General features: G+C 48.0%; 1 protein-coding gene across 10 annotated transcripts in view; it reads right to left on the bottom strand.

Moving 5' to 3' along the window:
• The window catches only part of Tiam1 (T cell lymphoma invasion and metastasis 1), a 358,490-nt gene that overhangs the window by 74,367 nt on the left and 258,456 nt on the right, over window positions 1-25,667 (bottom strand). For all 10 annotated transcript variants that reach the window (XM_011246112.3, XM_006522978.4, XM_017316936.2 and 7 more), the window contains 4 exons: window positions 23,201-23,648; window positions 15,561-15,733; window positions 6,033-6,257; window positions 3,757-3,942 (listed from right to left, as the gene is read on the bottom strand). In XM_011246112.3, coding sequence (XP_011244414.1) covers window positions 3,757-3,942; window positions 6,033-6,257; window positions 15,561-15,733; window positions 23,201-23,648 — 1,032 coding nt within the window. The remainder of the gene's footprint in view (window positions 1-3,756; window positions 3,943-6,032; window positions 6,258-15,560; window positions 15,734-23,200; window positions 23,649-25,667) is intronic.

Here is a 25,667-nt window from a genome sequence, read left to right on the forward strand (position 1 = left end):
GGGGATCCGAGGACTCCAGAAAGTCTGTAGAGCATTCAAGCTTGAACTTTGCCCTACAGGTTATAAACAATGTTCCAGGAACTCCAGGGCCCTCCTGCCAGGAGATCTCAACAGACCACCCACCAAACCTCCTTTCAAAAGGGCGAGGTAGGAGGCACAGCCAGTCTGACTGGAAATGAAAGCCCCCACCTGTTCTTTGCTGCTGGAGGTGAATGTCTAAGAACCTACTTGTCATAGATTCCCACGAGGGCAACTCCCAACGTGCCAGGTGCCAACTGGCAGCAGAACCTTCTGGATGAACTGGTATTGGGCAACACAGGGGGCCTCCCAGCCTACAGCATGTCATCCACGAGGCATTTCCTGAGTCTTTGGTACCAACAGTATCAACAGAGCAGAATCCCAGAGAGTAGACAAGCACGGACCCTCACATGCATGAGGACTGGAGCCAGACAGCTTCTCTCAGGGTATTAGGGAGAAGGGTTTTGGACTCAGAGACAAACCCAAGGATGAGAGCCGTGGGGTCCTGCATTGTCTCAGCTAAGCACTTAAGAGACAGATCAGGGCATTAAGAAGCGGGAGTCAAGATTCCCGTGAGAATTTTTATGAGAAAGATTTTAACCTACATTTATTCTTTAGGTATTTGGTGGTGGGGGGGGGGGGGAGTCCTACAAAAAGAACGCATCATAAAACATGTCAGATGTTCTGGTCTCAACTTTCTGAGTCGAAGGCAAACAAAGGTTGTGACATGATTAGATCAGAACATGCTGACACACGTGTGTTCTGTGTAGACACAGAAGAAATGGTGCTGAACTTTAAAACCCTAAACAAAACAAAGCCTGAAAAAGGAAAAAAAAAAAATCCAGCTGTTTGGTCTCAGTGAATTTGCAAACAGCAAAGGCTACTTCTAAGTACAGTGTCTGTCGGTCTGTCTGCCCTCATGCTACACACCAGGAGGGGTGAGAACCCCATATCTGTGGATTCAAGCAACCTCAGATCAAAATTATTCATGTTCCATATGCATTGAGCATGTTGAGACAGCTTCCCCATCGCCGTTCAGTAAACAATGTCGTCTAAGGACATTGCACTGCATTACGTGTTTTATTAAGTAGCCTGCACATGGTTCAAAGTGTGGGGGAGGGTAAGACCCGACTATGTGGGAACAGTGAGCACAGCACGTGGTGTGAGGCACTTGACCACCCCCTTGGGTATCTGAGGGGCTCCTGATGCCACTCTTCTGAGGATGCTGAGGGGTGACTATCACAGCGGGGGTGTGGTAGCCTGCACATTTCCTTCCCAGCATGCCTCACTGTTTGCACTTAACCATATTCCATTAACTGCAGGTGTCCCTCTCCCCGTCTTGCCTTCATGAACCCAAGGCTCCAGTAGGGCAGACTCTGTGTTCTTTGCTCTTTTAACCCTCATCACAAGGCTAGCAGCTGACATACGTCAGGCGCGTGCATGGATTTGTCAATCAATCAATCAATCTATTTATTTATTTATTTATAATCCATTACCTTGGCTGCAACGAACTCTTGTGTTTATAGTCTCAGGAGGGAAGAAAAGCACAGAAAAGATAAACCTGTGCTACCTACCAACACACTCAGTGCCTGCCTGCCTGCCTGCCTGCCTGCCTGCCTGCCTGGCTGATTGACTCAGGCTGCTCAAAGACTCTAGCAGGTACTTTCAAGTGAGAAGGCCCTAAAAGGTACTGGTAGCCACCTCCCCCAGCCCCATCCCCACCCCTCTCAAAACAGTAATGACTGAGGAGTATAGAAAAACAGCTGGCAGAACTGCTGGACAAGAGCTCAGAAGTTTCTCAATGATCAGCCCAGACAATGGCTCCTCTGTGGCGGTCACCTGACTATCTATCAGTCAGCCCATCCGTGCAAACAAGAACAATGATAACCTTTCTTCAAAGACTACAGTGGGGACCCTTCAGTTAATGAAGGCAAATCACTCAGCAGGGCTGAGGCTCTCCTAGTGAATGGGACTCCCATTGTAGCTCAAAGCCCTCCCCTGGCCCTGGAACCCTTGCACCTCCTCCGGCCCCACTTGAAAGGAGGGGGGTACATCCTAGACAAAGGAGAAATTGAAGAATGATTCCGCTCCCATTGAGAGGAGGGGACTCTTAGGGTCAAATGACAAGGAGAGATTGGGGGGCGGGGTGTCCAATGGATCAGAATGAAATTCCCTGCCTGTGTTGTTCTTCAAGAGCCCGGGCAGAAAATAGAACAAGATACCCAACAGAGTGACCTAACGTGTTCTGTCTCAAGTCAAAGCCCTGCTGCAGAAAGGCCAGGATGCATGGACACCAAAACCAAGGTTTGCGCTGGCGAGGCAGTCAGCAAGAAACAGAAGAGAGCAACAGAGAAGCAGACTTAGGGAATTAAACAGCATTCGTCCAAATAACTGAGCAAAAAGACCCGTCAGAGTTACCAACTTCTTCAATGGGGCAGATTTCACACACCTGTCACCAGATGAGGCGTGCACACTTCATAGACATTAAGAGGGCGAGTTTAGAAGATCAAAAATCAATTACGACAAGTGGCTCAATGGCTTCTCCTTGTCTGTTTCAGAGACATAAGCTCCAATGTCTTATAAGAAAAAAAATCAAAGCACAGAAGTTTAAGGGGTGTGGATACTGGAGTTCGAGAGGTGGTGCCTCACCTGAGCTTGCTTGTTAATAAAAATAAATACTTTTGATTAGGATATTCTAACAGGAGCAAAGTGAAAATTTTCATCTCATATTTTCTTCCCACACAGAATGAAGATTTGGCTAAATTAAAAACTATAACAGACCTAGCCCGTGCCATTGGTGAAAACTGGGTTCAGGTCTTAGTCCTCACTCACCCAGCTATTACAGACAAAAACAAAACTGTAACAGCCAGAGAGATGGGCAAGTAGGGATGAAATTAGCAGATATGACGGTTTTAACAAACTCTAGAAATTGGTGTTTAAGACCGCTTTCAAAATGTAAATCTCCTTCTAACTATCTGAATGATGATACAAATCTATTTACAAAGAATGCAAACACACCTTGGGCAGAATTATAGCTCAGAATTCGGTGGAGGGCTCAGCTGTCACTCAGCTGAGACTTCCCAGGGCAGCTCTGTCTGGACCCTAACATTTAACATCTATCTAATTCGACAGCAAATGTGTCACGGGTGCGGTACCCCTACATTATGAGGACGTCTCCCTACATTGGCTACAACGTGTTGCTTGTACACGGGTTGTTTTTCCCCTTTGGCAGAAATGGACCCAAAGTACACAAAGCTGTTTGTAATTTAGCAAGTGTTCAAGATTACAGATTGTCAACACAGTACAGCACACAACCTGCTGCTTGCTCTCGGGGTCAGACAAAAGCCTCCTTCTTTAGGAGAGCAAGTGTTCGGCTACTTCCTCACTGAAACTTGGCCTTCCTCAAACACACCATATAGTTGCAGCCATCAAACTATGACAGAGTGAGACCTCCAGTCTCCACAAAGATCTGTGGGAGAGCTGCAATTCCCTATACTATGGACAGGGGGTAGGAGTGTGAGTTTCCTTTACACAATAGTTTCAGCCCTATCCAGAGAGATTTATGTAAGCGCATTTCCACAAAGGTTCAAATAAATTTTTTGCATGACCTGCCAAGTGAAGCCTTTTTGGAAATCTGTATGAGCCAGAACCAGGGGACGCTACAGAATCTCTGTCAGGTCCTGTTCAGGAGTAAGCCTTGAGGTGAATATTCCCCAAAAGTCACTTGCTTCTACTCACCAGGGCATGAAAAGATGACACGGAGAAGATCCCGAGGCGGCCCATGGCCACCTTCGTGGGCCGGCTCGCAAAAGCAAGCAGCCTTTTGGGGTTTGGCAGCTCCCCGCCCTGGAGGCTGGCGAGGTAACAGCGGAATCGGAACAGGTCCATCTGGAACTGTTCGAGGTTCTGCTCCCAAACGAAGATCTACAGTCGTGGGGGGGGGGGGGGAGGAGACAGGGGGAGAGAAAAGGGTCAGGGAAGGTAAGAGCAAACGTTAGCCACCGTCTTCTCCAAGAGCCTTGCAGATCTGTTTATCGTAAGGCACAATTATAATCCCAGAGGGTAAACAACGGGGGGGGGGGTGTCTCTTAGGGTGCATGCGCTCTTGTTTACAAAGACCTGTAACCATAAACTCAGTATCAGAAACAAAGTACATTGTTAGTTACTGGTGCTCTCCTAGCCAAGATGTCATGGGTCATGGAGAGTGTGTGTGTGTGTGTGTGTGTGTGTGTGTGTGTGTGTGTAATTTCTGACCACTAACCTAAGATGGAAGGAATGAAAATGGAGGGATTCCCAGTACCAGGGAACTTTCATGTGGGCTAAGAGAGAGCTTTTACCAAGGAAAGAAAAGAAAAAGAAAGTCAGTTAAAGGTCAAAAGCAAATAAACTAAAGGCTTTGGTAAACACGGTAAGCACGGGGTGGTAAGAAAGGGTTGGAGGTAGGAAGCTGTCAGTGGTGGAGACCCAGATACTGGGTAAGGGGTCCCACCCACAGCTAGTGCCCACACACGTGTCTCTGTCACTCAAAGTGGCAAGATATCCTCTAGCTACTGATATGACATTCAAGCAAGATCACAGAGGGGTGAGGTGCATTCAAGAATAACACGCTGACACAGACTGTAAGCTCCTGGGGCTGGAGAGATGACTCAGCAGCTAAACGCTCTTGTTGCTCTGACAGGACCCGGGGTCTGTTCCCAGCACCCACGGGACAGCTCATGACTGCCTATAACTTCATCTCTAGCGGTTCCGATGCCCTCTTCTAACCTCTGTGGGCACCAAGAATGTGCGCGATGCCCAGACACGCCACAAACGACACTCACACACTTAAAGTCAAATTTTCAAAAAGGACAACGTGAGAGCTGAGGGGTCATCAGTGACATCTCCCTTTCTAATCTCTGGTAAAACTCCGTGAGAACCCAGACGCTCGTGACGGCAGTATTCCCAGCAGCCGAGAAGCTGCAAATGGCTCAAATGCTCATCTAAGGAGAGACGGTCCAGGGGTGTGTCTGGACAGGGAATAAGGAACGGGGCCCGAAGGAGGAAGGTGTGCCGATGTGTAAGCGAGGGGGTGCACATCAACTCCAAGAGGCCCTGCTAAGGGAAGAAGGCAGGCGAAAGGGTCGCATACTAAGCGAATACATTATTAGGGAACAACTCAAAGGGAAACCTCTCAAGACAGGGAGCCAGAGGCTGAGGGAGGCAAACACGGAGTTAGGTTCCTTCTAGAACTGGATGTGGGAAGTGGCACCTAATATCTCACATGCGCTGACCGCTAAGCTGTTGTTCGATTCAAATGGTTTTTTTGCTATGCGAATTTGCCTTGTGAGTTGCTTTGTGAATTTACAGCAACCAATAACAGAAAGAATAGAACAAAGGGCACTCTGTACCCTATAGCTATAGTGACCACGTACAGACTTTTGCCTTGTCATTATTCCTTAAACACCACAGCACAGCAATTATTTACATAACATATCTACCAGGTACCACAAATGATGCAGGGATGGGTTATGAAAACATACGACGCCATCTTTTATGTCAAGGACCAGGGCACACACAGATTTGGGATTCTGCAAGGTTCTTGAAACCAATTCCCAATGTGTAGTGAGGGCGAGCTGAGTGGACTTTGAGAAACACCCGTCACTTTTTAAATGTGAGTTCACTGAGGAGCCAGGAATCCTCCGCACAGGTGAGCCCTATGATAAGGTGAGGAAGGACATCATAGATTTCAAATGGCACAGATTCCCCTGGAAACACGTGGACTGGAAGGATTCGGAAGGCCCTCCCCTCCCATTTCTGCCTTCTGTTCAATGTCTTATCGTTCCCGTCAGCGCAAAAACAATCAACTCTGAACAAAGGGCGAGGAAATCTGACAGTCACAATAAAGAGTTTACCAGTCTGGGTGACAGGCTGTCTCCGAGAGAACAGAAGCTGTTTCAGGATCCCCAGACAGCAACAAAAAAACAAAAGCGCTAACAAATCTGGCCCGCTCCAGACGCACAAAGGCGGTCGGTCACCTGGTCTAGGATGGTCTTCTTCTTCTTCGAGTCGGTGACGGAAGACAGCTGCATCTCCCCCATCTTCTTCATCTTCTCGTCCATGTCGATCTTCTGCTCCAGCTTCTTGATTTCCGACTTGAGGAGGCGGAGCGTGTCCTCCTTGTGGTGGTGCCTTGCGACGGCAGCTGCGCAGGCAGAGTGGATGGCGGTGATCCAGTTCTCCAGCTCTGTCTGGCTCGTGGTCTACAGGAGAAGGGAGCAGGGAGAAGAAGCCTCTTCATACAAGGTCACAGAAACTAGCAGTGAGTCCCGGGAGGCAGTGTCTCTGAGGCCAGGTGTCAGGTCTAGACAGACAGACAAGACAGACAGACCGACCACACACACACACACACACACACACACACACACACACAAACCTACCTTAACACACCCCTTCTAGAAATCCACAAAGGAGGGCTAACCCCAACCCCACACCACACCCCCTCAAACAGCACCCTTGAACAAGCTGCATGCTAACAACCAACGCACCCAGTCTTAAGCAGCTCTATCAAAACCAGGGCAAGGAGAGGCTCAAGGCGGCCAGGACCAGTACAGCCTCCAGGTCTCCAGGAATGCATCCATGTGCAGCAGTGAGCCACTCACAAACCACCAACAGCTTGTTTGTTTAACGAGAACACTTGAGAGCATTATGTGGCCCATGCCAAGGGACAGGTGACCCCCAAATAGGGATAGCATAAGACAAAGATGCTCTGCAAGGCAAAAGTGGCAACATTTGGGGGCAAAAACTCATGTGATAACTTGTTATTAAAAAATTCACATGATCTGTACAAGCTCAAACCAGACCAAATCCCCAGGATGAAAGGGTGGAGTAGGCACCCCGAGCTCACCCCAGCTCACCCCTAGCTCAACCTAGCTCAGGCTAGCTCACCCCTAGCTCAACCTAGCTCAGGCTAGCTCATCCCCTAGCTCAGCCTAGCTCAGGCTAACTCAGCCTAGCTCACCCCTAGCTCAGGCTAGCTCACCCCTAGCTCAGCCTAGCTCACCCCTAGCTCAGCCTAGCTCACCCCTAGCTCAGCCTAGCCGGGGAGCTACTGGTATTTGACTGCTGCTGTGAGAGGGGCATCTCTTTGCTCTAACGATGAGACATCTGGTTTATCAGTCATACTCCAGGGTGAGCAGGCTCCACACCAAGGAGCAGTCTCCAACACAAACTTGACTCAATGGGTTAAAAGAGAGACAAAGAGGAAGTTAGAGATGGCGTGGGAAGAGACAAACAGATAGACAGACAGACAGGTGGGTAGGGAGGGAGGTGGAAAAAGATCTGGAGGAGTTGGGGGATGGGCAAGTATAATCAAAATAGGTTATATAAAATTCTCCAAAATATTAATAAAAACACTTTTTTCAAAACTAGGAGATCAGTCAGGAAATATTTGTAAAAATGGAGATGACGAACTTTTCCAGGTATTCCCTTAAGCCCAAAGAACTCCGTAAAGGCACCGGGTTTAGCTTAGCTGAAGAAATGACTGGCTCAGTCACTGCGACACTAAGGTGGCTGCTGCCATCATTTTTCCCTTGCAGGGCAGTAATCTGTATTTTTACCTAACTCGCTGGTTGGCTTACCAACAAAATTCTTATCAGGACCCCTGCCCCCCTCCAGCATATTATTCCTCGGTGCCTAAGAATGGAAATTTTAGTTAAAGGACAACAGAAGCCATCGATAATCATCCTGAATCCGAAAGCTTTGTATTCCTCCAAAGAAATAGCGTCCAATATTAAAAATGTCTTGCGAGAAAACCAGCTAAGAAGCCTGAAAGATTCGATGGTTGCTGTGCTTATAAAGAGAAACGCGTTGCGGATAAAGACTTCCATCGTCTGTCTGCACGTGCTCAGAACTGGACAGAGAGAGTGACTGGCGAGCAGATGGAATGGATTTCTGCAGACTGAGCAGGGAGAGAGCATGAGGTGGGAGCACTACGGCCACAGGCGACTCCGAGGGGTAATCATGGTAATTATGGGCAAGGAGTTGCCTTCTGCATAGAAGCAAGAACACCGACTCCTGAAGAACTTAGCCTTATCTTCCCTGTCAAGTTCCTTGTCTTACACCTTTCCCCTGAAAGAGTTTAAGCTCCTCCCACAAACAGTGACCCCCTCCAGCCACTGCCAGGCTGATGCACTGTCTGAGCCCTGCCCCCCCAGCCCCACCCCCGTCCCCCCAAGAGAGGCTGCTTTGATTGGCTGAGTTATGTTTCCTGATTTTTATTTGTTTATCTGGGCTGGTTTTCAGAGACAGGTTAAGACAGCTTAGGTGGCCCAAACTCTTGATCTTTTATCCTTGGCCTCCCAAGTGACTACGGGATTACCAGGGTGAGCCACCAAGCCTGGTCACATTTTTATTTTTGTTAGTGAAAGAATCAACTCAGATGGAAAAGTAATAACGTGGATTATTTTCTACAAAAGAAACCAGTAACTCCGGTGTTGGCAAACATTTAGGGCAGCTTGAGGCCCCGTGCACTTGGCATTTCTGGCTGCTCGGAGTGGGAATAAATGCTTCAGAAAGCAGTTATGTACAACCGACTAAAGCTGGGTACGCAGACGCCTTGTGGCCCACTATATGAATTCACGGTATAGAACCAACTGAACATATTCATATGCTCAGCAAAACTGAGCCAGAACACACATGGTAGCAGCATTCAAAAGAGGGATTTATTTATTTTTATTTTTTGCATGTGTTTTATCTACAGGTATGTCTGTGCACCGTGTGTGCTGTACTGGAGGAGGCCAGAAGGGGGTAGCAGATTCCCCAGAGACTGGAATTAAAGAAAGGGGAATCAGTTCTGCTTCCTCCTATGAGGACCTCAGCCCACCTCAGCCATGGGCAGGGTCATTCGTTCTGATGTCAGACAGGCTACCTCCATCCATCTCTCCTTTAAGAAGTGGGATGAAGGGGGTGGGAGCAGGGTTTTAGCTTAGTGTTGCTTACCCAGCGTTCCCAAGGCAGAGCTGAGTGTGGGGGTGCATGCCTGTAAGCTCAGTGCCAGAAGACAGTCACAGGAGACCAAAAGGCTTGATGGCCAGTCTAGCCTCGCCTAATCAGAGAGTTCTGGGACAATGAAAAGGCCCTGTCTCTAAAATAAAATAAAATAAAAGTGGATGGCTCCTGTTCCCTGGCTTAAACACACAAATGCACTGGCACATACATGAAAAAATAAATAAAATACAATCAAAGGCAGAGGAAAATGTCAGTCCCCTATAGCCAGAGACACATGTGACGGCAGGTTTAAGAGACTTTTAGCCATCAGCCCCTTTAACCACTGACATGTCTTAGCCATCTAAGTGGCTGAAGGCGTTTCCATTAGTGAGAAATTTTGCTCCCGCTGTCCTGTCTAAATAAAACATTCCCCGTCGTTAAGCTGAATTCATTTCAGAGCAGAACAACTCACTAAATGGGCTCTTGAGTAAAGTCGGTCCTCGGCTCAAGGGAGCCTGGTCCTGATGAGAGGGTGGGAAACCTTCGTGCTGACTACTCTCGGCAGCTACCTCTGTGGAGAAAAGTCTTGAAATACCTCATCAGTTCATGGGCTCCAGAGTTCTGAGATGACCCCAGCAGACTACTAACGTAATACAGCGGAGTCCAGGGTGGCCTCTCTATAAACTGAAGTCTAAAGCCTTACACTTGGGAAAGTGGCTCAGCCCACTAACCTTATAGGAGGCAAATGTCAGAGACATGATCTAAGAGATTGCTCATCACCCAAGTCCAGGGGCCACAAAGGTAGGAAGGAGAGACCCCCACACCTACCCGTACACCCTGGCTCACCCTCGCCCGGCCACCCTGGACAGCCCACCTTGACAGCCATCCCCTACGTCACTCTATGACAGTGGCCAGGTAGAGAATGTGACTCTTCTGCTGCCTTCTGTGGATGCTATAAATACGACATGAAGTTCAGCGAGGGGAAAAGAGAAGTCCTTGCCAACAGATAATCAGCAAAAAAGATGTATTTGCATAAGAGCCCTTCTGTGCTCAGAGATATGATGAAGCTCGGGGCTTCATTATGTATTTAAATAGATCTAGCTGCAGATTACCCACCGCACGGAGGACCCTTGGTGATTTCACACAATCAATGGTTTACGTGAGCGGCAGGAAGGGAGGCTCGATTTAAACTGGAGAAACGAAACCCTAGAAAACAAAGGCCAGACTGGGGAACTGAGACTCGGGGTGCACAGAGTTGACAGAAGCACGAGAATTAATTCTGCAGAACGTTAAACGTCTATTTTTACTTTTAAAGGAACAAAAAAGGAAGGAAGGAGAGCGTCCATCTTTAAGAGGCTGGATAAAATGAGAGTCCTGCGTGGATTCTTCGAAGGCCTTTCCCTCTTGGTCCTGTTCATCCTGTGTATGAGTTCTGTAAATATAAGCCTTAATGAAGTGCTCATTTTTAATATCTGGGGAACCTAACATGAAAGTTCTCCACCCCCACGGGAGGTCACACAACAGTGCACACAGGCTCACTCACTTCCCATCCCCAACTGAGGGTCATTTTTTTATAGAAGCAGAGTTAAGTATAGGAAGTCAGTAGCAGAGAGGCAGGGGCTGCTAGCCACAAGCAAAGAAGTACATGGTTATCAGTCTCTGAAGACAAAGCTGAGGGCCCCTGAGAAAACACCACAAAAGCTATCAACTGAAGTGCCTACACAGAAGGCCACCGGGCGTCTCCCTAGGCGGTGAGGGGGAGGGTAACTGACCACAAGCGGATCGCGGCCAGGCAGGCTGAGGTGGCTCATGACTAACTGTGGGCAGAGCCTTAGATCACCAGGTATTGGGTGCGAGTCTCCAGCTGAAAGTCAGAGAGGCTGGAAGCAAGACAGAGACGCTGGAGCTCCTCTAAACCTCCGGCCTCCCCAGAAAAGCCAGCGGACCTGGAGCTGGAACCTTGTCACGGTGAAAGGGGAGCAAGGTGGTGGAGAGACAGAGGTGGGCTGTCCCTGTCACAAGTCCAACCCGCTGAAACCAGCCTGCGGCAGAGCCAAACCACAGAGTAACTTCTGGCCCTGTCACATTCTCTTCCCCATTAGGTGCCTGGAGGCAGCTCTGCCCTGGCCCGACACCTCGGGAGGCCCCAGACTTTGAAGCGCTTCAGTGTCCCTGGTATGGCTTGAACATGACTCCCTGCAAAACCTCATGTCTACCCTGGTATCCAAAGTAATTGTGTCCAGTGGAGGGCCCTGGGTCAGAGGCAGAGCCCTCCTGAGGGCATTGCTGCCTGAGGAAAGCCCTGCTCTCCTGGAATTAGATCCCGTAACACAAGAGCGGGTTCTCACATTCCCGGCAGGAGCTGAGGTTGAACATGCTGCCACCAAAAGCTGTTTTCCAGGGGCATCCTGGGAGCAGAGATTCAATCCACAGCAGTGGAAAAACAGGACTCTGTTATAAACCAAATCAACACACTTTCGGCCAAAGTCGAGACCTGAGATAGAGTTTGCCCCGCCTGTATAACATAGGAGGATCTGGATCCATCGGGAGGGCAACAAACTCATTTCAAAGGCAAAACCCACAAAGACGACATTTAAAAGAAATTAAGGTTCTGTGTTTTGTCTTTGGGTGGAAAAGTCTACCAAGTAAGTGGGGGAGGGTTATGGGGTCAGAGTCAACGCTGTTGTGGGGATTAAGTTAGCGGACTCAGAATGAGCTGACAGTACGGCTGAGAGGAAGGACGGTGTGCGAGAGGGGAATGGATACATTAAAGCTCACTGCAGGCTGCTCAGGCAGGCTGGCCACAGGCGCACAGGATGCACAAGTCTACAAATACCAAGGAAAACGGCTCAAGTACCTGGGACGGATGTGGCCTCCAGGAGGTCAGATTCATATTCAAACAGGAAAATGGCAAGGGCCACTAGTGTAACAGAACTCTGGCGCTGAGCACTTACAACAGAGCAGAGGGACAGGGGAAAAGCTGGGTACTCCCCAGCCATGGGTCTGAGTGATGGCCAGCAGGCAGGCTGCCCTGCAGGAGGCCCTTGCAGATAGGATGCCCAGAGGAAGGGGAGCGACATCAGTCTGCACAAGTCCCCTCCACCATCTTTTCTACAGACTTTACATCTTTCTGTAGATGACTTTCAGGCTATTCCCTAACCCTGTCTTCTTGTCCTGGGCATTTGTCTGTGACCTCTGTGACCTTCCTAAAGCCCGACACCTGGAAGAAGGATCCCCAGAGCTTGATGAAGCTCAAAAGTGCCCCTTGTTCTCAGTGAAGCCATGTTTGACTTCAATAGCAGGACGGTTAGGAAGAGCACGGATCTTCCTTGTGATTCTTACAAAAGACTAAGCGTTCATGGTGTTGACTGAGAATCCACTGTCTACCAGACACACAACCATTTCATCTGTGACTAAAGAAAATGGTACAGATGCAGTCTTTTCAAGTCTCCTTCTAATAACACAAAGTACCATTTCTTCTTATGAGTTTTTATAACATCCAGGAAGTGGCCTAGTAAAAATGGTCTTCTAAGTGACAGAGAAACAAAGGTGAGACAAAGGTGAGGCACTTCTGCTAAAGCCCCTCGTTTCTTACCCCTCTATATACGCAACCACACACATTTTCTACTCAGTCAGGTGTCTATCTCTCTTGTCCTGTCTGGTAGCTAAGTTCCCCAGGCATTTGGCACAGGAATGCAAAACACACGTTGGGATGTTTCCTGCAAGGGGCTGAGCTGTCAGGAACTGCGGCATCCTCTAGGAATGAACGGATGCAAGCCAGGGAGGAAACTGGACCGTGTAAGTGGTAGGTGCTGCCTCTGACATCAAGTCGGAGGAAAGAGCTCTAATTAAAATAGTTCAGGGGAGAAGGAGATACAGCCACACTCTGCAGGCAGCATAAAACTTCCTCTGTATCAGCTACTCCAGCACACTCCCTCATTCCCGCCCCCACTCTTCACACAAAACCCCTTTTTCTACTTCTGTGGGTTACACGAATCTCTTTTCCAGGGTGAGTGTGTGGGTCTCTGGGCAACAGGGACGAATCAGCAGCACACAGGCTCAGGAAACTGTGCAGTGAATTGAGCCCTGGGGCTGAAATAACCTACAAATTATTTCCATAATCACAGCTGATCTCCCTCGCTGTAACCTCACCCGGGCACACACAGGTTTCTTTCAAATCGAGCCCCTCTGGGAGCTATGTGGATTACAATAAGTGGATGGCAGAAAATGCCGTCACGGATCCCAAACAACAGTAATTTCCTCTGAAAAGGTTCACTTTGTCCTTTATCCCACATAAGTGGGATAAAAGTCCCCCATTAAAAGAAGTCCGAGGTTTCTATAAACACGGTCTTGTGTTGCCTCAGAAAGCATTTTGTACAATGTGACTTACTGGGTAGACTCGGCTAGCAATTTTATGGCCACGCAGGTCCTTTTAGTGGGAATTCACAGCAGAGGTGAGGAAAGGAACAGGAAGAGGAGGCCTTCCTGTTGGTCAGGTAACCATCTGACACGCAGGCCACTGACAGGAGTACCCAAGGAATGGTTCCACTGTTTGGACCAGAAAAGGATGGTCACTTCCCTGTCTCCACTGCTTGTGATCAGTGGTGGCACTGGCAGAGCACTCAGACAACAAACAGGAGCGTGTGAGACAGGAGAGAGGGGCTTGGGTTAGCTCTGCCCTGACATCTACTGTGTACCCTGGAGGCTTCCTGCCTTTCTGAGCATCAGAACAATCTACTGAGTGACCCCCTGCATCGTCCCCCATAGATCCCCTCTGGCCACTTGGAGCACTTTCAAGACTGCAATGGACTTTAACTGGGCCCTGCTGGGGATAAATAAAATAAAGGGTACCTTTTCTAAAGAAGCAAAGTATGAGAGCAATATTAAAGTTAGACTGTAAAGTCAGGACCTCTTGCACACTCTGCAAACGCTCTACCAACTGAGACTCGTCCCCAGACCCTTGACTACTGATTTAGGAAATAGCACCTTGCTCCCATTACTTTTTATAATGAATCTTCTGAAATTGCTTTTATAATATAAACAGAAAGCACTAACCAAAGAGTCGATATATTCGTATGAGGAGCTGGACAGATGGCTCAGAGGTTAGCTGTGCTTACTGCTTGGGGTGGTGTGAACGGCTCATATCTGCATGCTTAGTCCCCACCTAATGAACTATTTAGAAAGGATTAGGAAGTTTGCCACTTTGGAAGCCTCAAAGGCCAAGCCAAGCCCAGTGTCTCTATCTCTCTCACTGCTGCTCGTAGATCAGGATGTAAAACACAAACACACACACACACAAGAAAAACAATGAATTTTGGAAAAAATAAATTCAGTGTCTGATGTGAAATCGCATTATAAGCTACATAACAATGAAATCATTAAAATGACAAAAGAAATTCATCACAGAAGTAGGACAGTTCTAAGAATGACAATGGAGGCAGTGGGAGAGCAGTTTTCAATGCATGGCCATAGGCTGTCAAGTAAAAATATTATACCCAGAAAAACTATCCCTCACCAATGAAGGACAGCCAAGATGGCTTTGCAATTCGAGGCACTTGCCACCAAGCCTAATGACCTGAGTTTGGTCCCCAGAACCCCCCTGATGGAATAAGAGGACTGACTTCTGCAAGCTGTCCTCTGACCTCCACACCCTTCTCCCACTCTGCACACAAAGAAGCAAATGCAAAACTGAGTTGCCACTACTCAAGCCCACAAGATTCCCCTCCACCAACCTGCAAGCCTTTCTTTTTAAAAATAAAAAAATAAATGAACAATGAATGAAGTCACTCTCAGATAAACACACGTGTTGGCTTGGATGATAAGAGGCACATTTGATCTGTTTCATAAGCAGGCTATGTGTACATATGGGTGTCAGGTGGCCATGGAGTGCCTAAACCTCCTTCCTGCCCTGGGCAGTGACTGTACATTCACCTTGAGAGAGCTCATGAAAGCCGCGTTTAAATACTGTGCATTGAGCTTTCTCTGTGGTCTTCATCACATTAATGGGATAAATGAGGGAAACCTTCCTCGTTAAAAGCACAAAAAGTTCTTGCAAACTCAAAAGGATTCACTATAAAAGGAAATGTTAACCTTGAAGCAGAGAAGCATTTTTTTGTGTGAAACAATTAACAGACTTTCAAGAATGCTAGATATAAAAGTTCTGGTAAGCTGAGAAAGAGAAACTATTTAGGGACAACCAGTCCTTTCTGAGATGTAATTATTTTACCTTATGATTAATATTAGCGGAGAACATATGATGAAAAACTTGACAGCTCAAATCACACCTAAATTAAGGAGTGCATGAGCCTATTCTGAGTGCTATCCAGTGCTGCTAAGGCTACACAACAACCCTATCTGCTCACATCAAAAATGGCAAGATTATCAAACCCAATGCACAACTTTCCTCGGGCCTCACATGCACACTCTTTGCCTGAGGGCTCTTGTTTCTGCAACCCATCACAGTTATTTATTTCATTATTTCCCTCTTCTGTCTCTATCATTATTTTTAGGGGGGGAAGGGGAAAGGATACATGGGCAAGACAGGAAAGCCCTATGTGCAATGTAGGTACCCCACAAACCTGGAAGAGGAAGGCGTCACCCAGGGAGTTGCTGAGGCAGAAGACGAAGTCTTTCTTGGGGTGCTCAGGCACAGCCTGCACGATGCTGTTCTCCACCCAGACGGCGTGCTTGGGGACACTGTTGTGGTCTATCCCAGACCTGCCATCAGTCTCATAGAAAAAGAGCGTGCAACCTGAGGAAACAGAATGGGGTCCGAGTGATTATTTCGTGCACTTGGCCAGTGAAAGACGTCCAAGGGACACTGGCACCGGTCATCAGGGAAAGGCTGAACATTAAAGGGTGAGAAGCCAAGAGGTAAAGAAAACAAGGTGTTGCTTGCAATCAGGTCTTGGATGGGTTTATGGGGAAGTAAAGATCTTGCGTCACTACAGTTCCCAGCGTAGCAGAGGGATCCTTCAACAAATGTCTTCAAGTCCTTACAGCCCTCTCTGAGTCTCAATGTTTAGTTGTAAGCATTGTGGGTGAATGTGCTCGCTCGCACACACTATAATCTCAGCACTTGGGACAGAGGCAGGTGGGTCTCTGTCAGTTCGAAGTTAGCCTAGTCTACACTGAGAGTTCCGAGCCAGCCTGGGACCCTGTCTTTGCCCTCAAACAATACAGACTTTTGGGGCATGAACCCCAGTGGTGACTGTAAACACAGGTCTATAGATTCCCCCAGTCTAGCACTAACAGGGCATGAAGACAGACACTTCCTTCCCTTGGAGCTTCCTCCCAAGGGGCTTCCTGTGATACGCAACCAGAAAGTCTGAAAAATGTACCGTGGATCTGTACCCTTGGGGAAAACAGTAATCTATGTCCTCGTGTTTTCTGAAAAATCAAGTCTCTGGAACTCAGACTTAGGGACGAACTGTTAATCATACTATGGAACAGGTGGACCACTGCAAGAGAAACAGTTGGTGAGCTTATACAGTAGCCCCTGCACAGCCAGAACCAGAAGCTCACTGTGAGAGCAAGCCCTAGTTACCCAACACATGATCACAACTAGGAGAGCAAGCCCTAGTTACCTAACACATGGTCACAACTAGGAGAGCAAGCCCTAGTTACCCAACACGTGATCACAACTAGGAGAGCAAGCCCTAGTTACCTAACACATAATCACAAGTAGGAGAGCAAGCCCTAGTTACCTAACACATGGTCACAACTAGGAGAGCAAGCCCTAGTTACCCAACACATGATCACAACTAGGAGAGCAAGCCCTAGTTACCCAACACATGGTCACAACTAGGAGAGCAAGCCCTAGTTACCTAACACATGGTCACAACTAGGAGAGCAAGCCCTAGTTACCTAACACATGGTCACAACTAGGAGAGCAAGCCCTAGTTACCCAACACATGGTCACAACTAGGAGAGCAAGCCCTAGTTACCTAACACATGGTCACAACTAGGAGAGCAAGCCCTAGTTACCCAACACGTGATCACAACTAGGAGAGCAAGCCCTAGTTACCCAACACATGATCACAACTAGGAGAGCAAGCCCTAGTTACCTAACACATGGTCACAACTAGGAGAGCAAGCCCTAGTACCCTAACACATGGTCACAACTAGGAGAGCAAGCCCTAGTTTCCCAACACATGGTCACAACTAGGAGAGCAAGCCCTAGTTTCCCAACACATGGTCACAACTAGGAGAGCAAGCCCTAGTTACCCAACACGTGATCACAACTAGGAGAGCAAGCCCTAGTTTCCCAACACATGATCACAACTAGGAGAGCAAGCCCTAGTTACCCAACACATGATCACAACTAGGAGAGCAAGCCCTAGTTACCTAACACATGGTCACAACTAGGAGAGCAAGCCCTAGTACCCTAACACATGGTCACAACTAGGAGAGCAAGCCCTAGTTACCCAACACGTGATCACAACTAGGAGAGCAAGCCCTAGTTACCTAACACATGGTCACAACTAGGAGAGCAAGCCCTAGTTACCCAACACATGATCACAACTAGGAGAGCAAGCCCTAGTTACCTAACACATGATCACAACTAGGAGAGCAAGCCCTAGTTACCCAACACGTGATCACAACTAGGAGAGCAAGCCCTAGTTACCTAACACATGGTCACAACTAGGAGAGCAAGCCCTAGTTACCCAACACGTGATCACAACTAGGAGAGCAAGCCCTAGTTACCTAACACATGATCACAACTAGGAGAGCAAGCCCTAGTTACCAAACACATGGTCACAACTAGGAGAGCAAGCCCTAGTTATCTAACACATGATCACAACTAGGAGAGCAAGCCCTATTTACCTAACACATGGTCACAACGAGGCCTCAGTTCTGGGCAGGATCGACTACAGAACTGATCCACAACTTCCACTCAAGCTACTCCGCGTCCATTTCACCCCTCTCCTTAATCCCAGAGAAGACCAAACATTATAGGAACTGCCAAGCCCTTGACAGCACAAGGCTCTTGGTTACAACAGGAATCTATAAAGAGAAACCACTCGTGCGTGATGTAGAAAGGAGCAGATCGATGGAAAATCACGCTGGTTAAAAGGCAATTTCCCCTCCCTCTGCCATGCGCGAGTACATACACGTGCACGTGCACACACAAACACAGAAGTCCTTAAGGAGGCCAGGCAGGTCACTCAGAGGGTTTACTCACGGGCTACACAAACATATGAACTAAGTTCAATCCCCAGAATGCACATAAAGGTGCAAGAAAAAAGGGGACTGCATAAAGTTTCCTCTGATTGCCACAAATGTATGCACAATAGTTAAAAAAAAAAGTGGGGGGATTACTATATATAATTTTAAAGTACTCTTTATACTTAATTCCTTAAGCATTTTCTATGTCATATATTATTTGAAAATGCCAATTTTTTGACAAGACTCTGCCATTAGCTACCATTTACATATTCAAAATATACCTACATAAATTTAAATATACGCTATCAGCTCTCCTGTCTCAATTCCTTTTTTTTTCCCCCCTTCATCATCCCTGGAATTCTGAAGACTTCAATTTTTCTGATGAAAATCCAGAGAGAGAGGTCATATCCCATTTCCGTGCATTAAAGTGGCTCACACACTAAGGAGAAAAACAAATAACAAAATAGGTTCTCGAGGCACTGAGCACGATAGGCCTTTAAGCCCAGCACTTAGGAGATGGAGGCAGATGGATCTCTGTGAGTTCAAGGCCAGACTGGTCTGCAGAGTAAATTCCAAGACAGATGCTGTCTGCATTTCTGATGCCCTCACTTGGGGCCCAGCTTACAGCAACTGGTGCGTGATGCTGACTATTGTACTTTGGTTCTCAAATGCATCAAGGCCCATGCAGCGCAGTCGTGGTCCCTAAGAAAGATACTGGATGGTGGCAGAATAATCCCGGCCCTTTCTCCCTCCTCTCCTTGCTCTCTGGTTGCTTCCGTAAGCTCTGCCACACACTCTTCCCATGACCCACTGCTTCACAAGCCCAGCCAGTTACAAGCTAAAATCTCTAAAACTGTGAGCCCAAGCTAACCCTTTCTGTCTGTAAGCTGAGCATCATAGGTCTTTTGCTCTAATACAAAAAGCTGTATGCATTTTCCACTGTCTTAGACAGTCCCTACAACAAAGAACTCTCTGGAAAATGTCAGTAAGTGCTACTGTTAGGAAATGCAGCTTTCAACAATCTTTTTGACTTATGAAATGAACAATCTGTAGACTTTTACCGTGGAAGCGGCAACACATGTACGACAGGTTAGCAACAGAAGACCAATCCTGATATGTGTGTGTTCTAGTCTTCAAATACTTCTAGTCTCACAACTTTGGTTTAAAATGATCTGTAACAGTAGGTGGTTGAAACTTGATTTTATTCATTTTCAACTTGCCCCATTTTTTAAGACTAATATGAAGAAACAAATCCAAGAGCCACACACGCTGATAAAGTCTGCTTGCCGAGAGCTTCACTTGAACTTGGCCTTTAGGTTATTAGGCTGTCAACAGCATCACTCCAGAGAGTAATTCTAGAAGTCTTTGAAAATGGAATCTTTTGTACCCCAGAGTTCCCAGGTGTGGTCCCCTCACCCACAAGCCAAGGGGTGCTAGGAAACGCAGCAGCTCTCAGGTAGAAAGAAGGAAGCTCTGAGTTTGCCAACAGAAAACAAGAACCTGTCAAGACTCAGATATGAAGGGCTCAGTGGCTCCTTGTCAGGTCAGGTCACCCAGATCAGGGTCATGGGGACAGTGGGATGGCTCCTTTCTCTTGTGTGGTCCTCAATGCCACCACTACAGCTTCCTGCGTCATTTACTCTCGAAGAAAACGGCACAAACGAAACAGCCACCTCTGCTATAGTCCAAGTAAGAAGAGTCATCTCATTCTTTTATTCCATACCAAGAAGTGATCTTCTCTATGCAGGGTAAGAAGAGGCTCAGATGACATCCAGGGCTTTCTCACAGCTGAGACCATCCCTCTTCCCACATCCTCACACTGAGACCTAACCCCAGGACTTCAGAAATGGGGCTGTATTTGTAGATATAACATAAGGTAAAAGGCTGTCACAGTAAGTGCCCCTTAGTCTAACAACTCAGGTCCTATCAGATAGACACTGGACAGTCATTACAGAAGGAGGAACAAACACATGCTGAGACCCAAAGAAGACAGTGACCACCACATCAAAACGAGAGGCCTCAAAGGAAAGCAACCCAGCCACTAGACCTCAGACTCACAGCTGTGGGTCGAGAAGGTTCTGTTATTCATGATGCCCAGCGTGTGGTCCTGTGTTGTGGCGGTCCAAGCGTGCTAACACGAGGACTGTCTCAGAACTTCACGATTCAGTACATAGGAAGCACAGCGCAGAAAGCAGCAGAGACAACTGGGATGGGGAGGGGGGTGCGTGTAGATGTAGGTGGTCTTCATGTCAGGTCTTAGGGCTCAGCAGCAATTACTAACATGAATGAAGGGGTGTGCTGTGTGGCACTTCCCTCCAACAGCGGAAAAATCTGCATCTTTCAGGGAAGCATGCTAAGACTCAGTATGTTCTTAAGAGGGGATGAAATATCCATGCAGCAAGGAATCTCCTTGAAACTCAGCCTGTAAATGGATTGATCAAATCTCCTCGAGTCCCTGAAACTGGCCGGACACTGGGCTCTTGGCTCTCCAAACTCATAAACAGCAAACATTGAGACAAGCAGGGTTGCCTGAAGAAGCAGGGACCCGGCAGGGCTGCCTGAAGAGGCCCCAGGCAACTAAGCTACCTGGGAGAGGTCCTCCCCAGCCTGTTGAACTCCCTCCAAGCTGTGCAGCTAGCACCAGAGTGAGCTTTCATGAGCTGACATCCATGCTGGGGTGAGCTGTTGGTGTTCCATCCATCTTTGAGTAACTCCTCCCCCATGGCCTGGTAAGTAACGCCAATAAACTAACTCATGAGCTCAAGGCGGGCTTTGGTGATATCCTTGCCTTGGTCTGTTGTCAATTTCCTATCAGGGACAAGTAGATATTTGCTCATGCCTCCCCAGGAATAAGTTAACCAATAGAAGTGGAGCTAGAGGAACAAAGGACGTGTACCTACTCGGGGCAGGGGGCTGGAAAAGGAGATGATTTCTTCTCCAGCTCATCTATCACAGAGGAACAGCTGGCATGGCAGGGGCCTCCAGAGGCAACGCCACGGCCCTTCTCCAAATGAGGCTAAGGCAGGTGGTGAGTGAGAAAGGCCAGAAACAGCTTTCCAACGTATCCCCACAGGACAAACATCTGTGTTTTATAAGCATGAGCCCACACCACATGAACAGTAAGACTCAAGAGTAGCTGAACAACAAAACAGACGACCTGGGCCCCCGGTGACTTCACAGTACAGGGTGGTTCTGTCTAGGTTTGCCGTTGCCCTCGTCAGTATGGGTGTCTGTGATGCATAGCCCAATCTAAGCCTAACCAGGTACATTAGGTCCCATTTTATCAGGCATCAAAACAAAAGAAAGACAAACAAACAAAACAGCCAGCTAGCACCAGTAACAGGGGGCCACCCATGCCCTGACTGTCCTTCGGGACTGAGCTGCACACAATACTCAGGCACACATACACTAGCCTCACTGAGCAGAGCTCCACGCAGGATCAGGCCTCGACTACAGGATGTCCCCACAGTGACCTCAGCTGTACCATAAGTTGCTCGGCCCTGGCTTCTTTCTCCTGTGTGTTTCCCATCTGACCCCACCCCCAATCGAGATTCCCAATCTCAAATCTAGCTTTGTAACAGAACCACTGTGTGTACTTAAGAAAGGTTTTTCATTCTATGATGTAGTGTTCACAAAGAAACTACCGAGTCTCCAGACCCATGCAGGGCTGGGCAGACACACAGCCCTCTTCAGGAAAGCATGCCAAATGGCAACAACTTGTAAGCACTCTGCTCCTCTGAGAAGCAAGTGTGTTGGTACCCATGTCTGCTGTGTGCACAGCCAAAGGTGCCACAGTAAATGTGGCTGGACTATAAAACAGTGGCTTCTTCAGAAGCGCATGATGACTTAGACATGCCGTGTGCATCGGGTTGAAGTCTGTAAAATTGGTGATATTCTACCATTTAAAGATTTTTCAAGCCATCAGACGTTTCGTTGGATTGAAGCTAAGGATTCCTCCCGTCTATAATAGTCACTGTGCAAGATATAAACTTGAAAACATGCAAACAACATTTTGCAGGGGAACTTGGACTTCAACACTGTCCCTCAGTCAAAGAGAAAACTGGATGTGACATGTTCCCCCTACTGATGGCTTTAAAATGTCAACTTGCCACAACTTAGTCACCTGGGAAGAGAGTCTCAGTTGAGTAATTGTCTTTATTGGGGTGGTCTATGAACATGTCTAAGGGATACTGTCTTGTTAACTGATGTAGAAAGACCTAGCCCACCGTGGGCAATACTATTCCCTAGGGTCATGAACTGTATAGGATGAACTAGCTGAGAGCAAGCAAAAGCAGGCCGAATGGGTACATTCATTACTCTCGGTTTTTGACTATCAGTGTGATGTGACTCCCTGCTTGGGTTCCTGCCTTGACTTCCCCAAAACAATGGACTGTAGCTTGGAATTGTAAGCCAAAGGAACAGCAACAGAAATGAAACCAAGACAACCACGAAGCCCAGAAAGTGATGAGTCAGCACTGCAGGGGTGGGTAATGAGCCACAAGAGTTACTGAATCAGAGACATAGATCTTCAGTTCACTCAGATGAGTAACTAACTCTAGAGGCCTCCCTACAATGCTGTCCATAGCTATGGTCAACAATACCATATCATATATTTAAACGTGTGTTAATTAGCCAGGTTTGATGGCTACCCCTGAGGCTAAGGCAGGACAAAATCAAGTCCAGCCTGGGCAATTTGGTACCTCACTGAAAACAAGTATAAAATACAAAGAGCTACGGGGATATAAGACAGGGCTGGGATGCTTATATAACATGTAGCATGTGAGAGGCCCTGGGTCCAATTCCCAGTACTGAACAGAAAAAGAAAATCAAATCCCAAACCAGATCTCTCAGTTCTTCAGGGGTGGCCTTTACCTTCACCCCAAGATCTGACTTTAAAAAAAATGCACATCTAATGTTGTGTTTCTACCATGGTAGACTATGTTCTGAATATACAATTATGAAGCGTTGCATAACAAAAGGCCATTATGTGAGTACTGGTGGAATGCACCCGTTGGCACTCCCAGCATGCACCTGGGCTGGCCTCCCTTACCTTTCAGGGACACCCAGTAGTGCTTCCACTTCCTCCGGGTAGCCGACTCCACCTTCTTATTCTTCTTGTGGACCAGGAAGTTCTTGACTGCCAGCGCTCCAGCCTTCCGCACAGTGCCCTGCGCAGCCGTTAGCAGGATGTCCGACTGGCCCGGGGAACTGAGGGTTCCGCTGCTCTGCTCATCGCTGTGCGCAGAGCCAGCCTCCTCCAGGCTCTCACTGTTGGTGGTACTCATCTCCAGTTCCCGCCTGAAGTTCTCGTACACCCCCTGGCGCGCAGCATCCCCTGTTGAACTGCTGCCGCTGTCGCTGCCCACAAAGGCTCGGCCTGTGGGGGGCGAGTAGCTTGAGTTGGTGGCATTGGATCTCCTGGACAAGAGGTCCGTGTCGGTGGTGGCCCCTTCGATCCCACTGTCCGCAAACTCGCTGCCCTCGCCTGTGTTAACATCCTTGGAAACAGAAAGGGAGAGAGAAGCAGACATGCATCACGTTCGGAAGGAACTTGAGAGCACCTGGTCCAGCCCGGGGCTCTGCAGCACAGAAGGCGTGCGCGCGCCCAACTCCAAAGATGATGGATCGATCCCTCCTCAAGCCAGTGCACAGTGGAGTGGCTCAGGGAAACAAACCTTCGACCAACCACCCGCCACGCTGCCTAATGATTCACAATGTTCAAGAAATATAAAAGGCGCAGGGAACATTTCAAAGAGCTTATCATTTATCTGACTCAATTAGCTAATTGGCAAACCAGCTATTGAGATGCTTGCCTGACCAAGCTGTGGGAGCTCCGAACCCTCAGCCACCTCGGCTGGCCTTGAACTCCAGGAAATTCAGCAGGCAGATTAGTTAGCTGTTGCGGAGGTTGGGGTTACAATGCAGAACTAGATCTTTACAGCTGATATTTAAAAATAAAATAAAAGCGCCTGCTTGTGGGTCTCTTTTATAATGGGGTGACTAAATAGATTGCTAGTGTACCCACTCACCCAGCAAGGGCCCACACCCCAAGAGCAATCAAGAGTGAGTCCTTGTGCCCTAATGAGCCTGGCTTCCCAAAAGCAGCTCTTTCTTTCTGCCTTGTGCTAAATCAGCCTGTGGGACCCACAGCTCCAATGCACCTCTCCAATTACTCTGCCCTTGCAAAGGCAGGCAGGATGTAAGGAGACTGAAGTAGGCAACTCACTACCCTGGGCCGAGTGACAGAACGGGGCAACTGCCAAGGTGCCGGAGCGTCAATCCCCACTGCAAAGGCATTTGCAACTTCCAGAGCTGACCCTGGACTCCAGCCGAATGTTTCCGGGTCACAGAGGTAGGTTCTTAAATTGGAGCCTCAATTACTCTGACGTGCTACGGGGATTTCCATAAACAGTAATTAAATGACGGTAGCCAACAACGGAAGGTGATGATGACAGTATGGGACAGGCTGGCTTACGAGCCTGTCTTCTCAAAGGAAGACGACAGGAACATGAGCGTGGCATAGAGGAAAAAGCAAAGCAGTTCACAGGATGGTAGTTTGGCCATTTGGGGGACCCTTATTCTCAGGAATAACTAATGATGGCTGAAACATGTAAACACTAATGTATACTCTGAATTGTCATAAAAATGACTACTTTAAGCTTAAATCTGTGCTGGAAGATAGTGGGGTGGGCTGAGTCATAGCACGGCTGAGACTGTCCTATACCAGGCCCAGAGGTGCTGTGTCTCTATCTCAGTCCCTCTGAGCCAGTGGCTCACAGTTCAGTATTGGGGGGGTGGGACCTAGGAGAATAATGACATGAACTTCAGGAAGTGTGGGTCAGAGGTGGCAGCCATCGATGAGCAGCTTCCAAGCATCAGCTCCGTTCCAAATGGAGTTTAGATCCCTGGTAGCTGCAGGATTTATGGGAGACAAAGAAATCACAGATGCAGCTCAGATCAACTGGCTGTGCTGTGGTTTAAATCCACAGTTTGTTCTTAAAGGGTTTGAGAGTTGGAAGCTTGGCCCCCAGTACAGCAATGCTGGGAGATGGTAGACCCTTTAAGATCTAGAGTTCCCTCCAGAAAACAAACAAACAAAAAGGTGGGGCCTCATGGGAGGTATTTAGGTCATTGGGGGATGGGAGGTATTTAGGTCATTGGGGGGTGGGAGGTATTTAGGTCATTGGGGGAGGGGGTCTCACCCTTGGGAAACACCAATGCTGGTCTTCTGAAGTGATTACAGCCAGAGTGGGCTGTAAGAAAAGAGACCCTGATCCCTCAATCCCTCCTCATATCACTGTGTAACCTCTCTCTCTCTCTCCTCTCTCTCTCCTCTCTCTCTCCTCTCCCCCCCTCTCTCTCCTCTCTCTCTCTCCTCTCTCTCTCTGACTCACAGTGTGATGCTATATGTTAAAAGAACCTCAACAAAGCCAGCAGATGCTGGAACCAAGGTCTCCACCTCCCAAACTAAGCTAAATGGATGCCTTTTCTTTACAAATTAACTAGCCTCGGGCATT

This window comes from Mus musculus, chromosome 16, assembly GCF_000001635.26.
Source record: "Mus musculus strain C57BL/6J chromosome 16, GRCm38.p6 C57BL/6J".
In the NCBI taxonomy this organism is placed as follows: domain Eukaryota; kingdom Metazoa; phylum Chordata; class Mammalia; order Rodentia; family Muridae; genus Mus; species Mus musculus.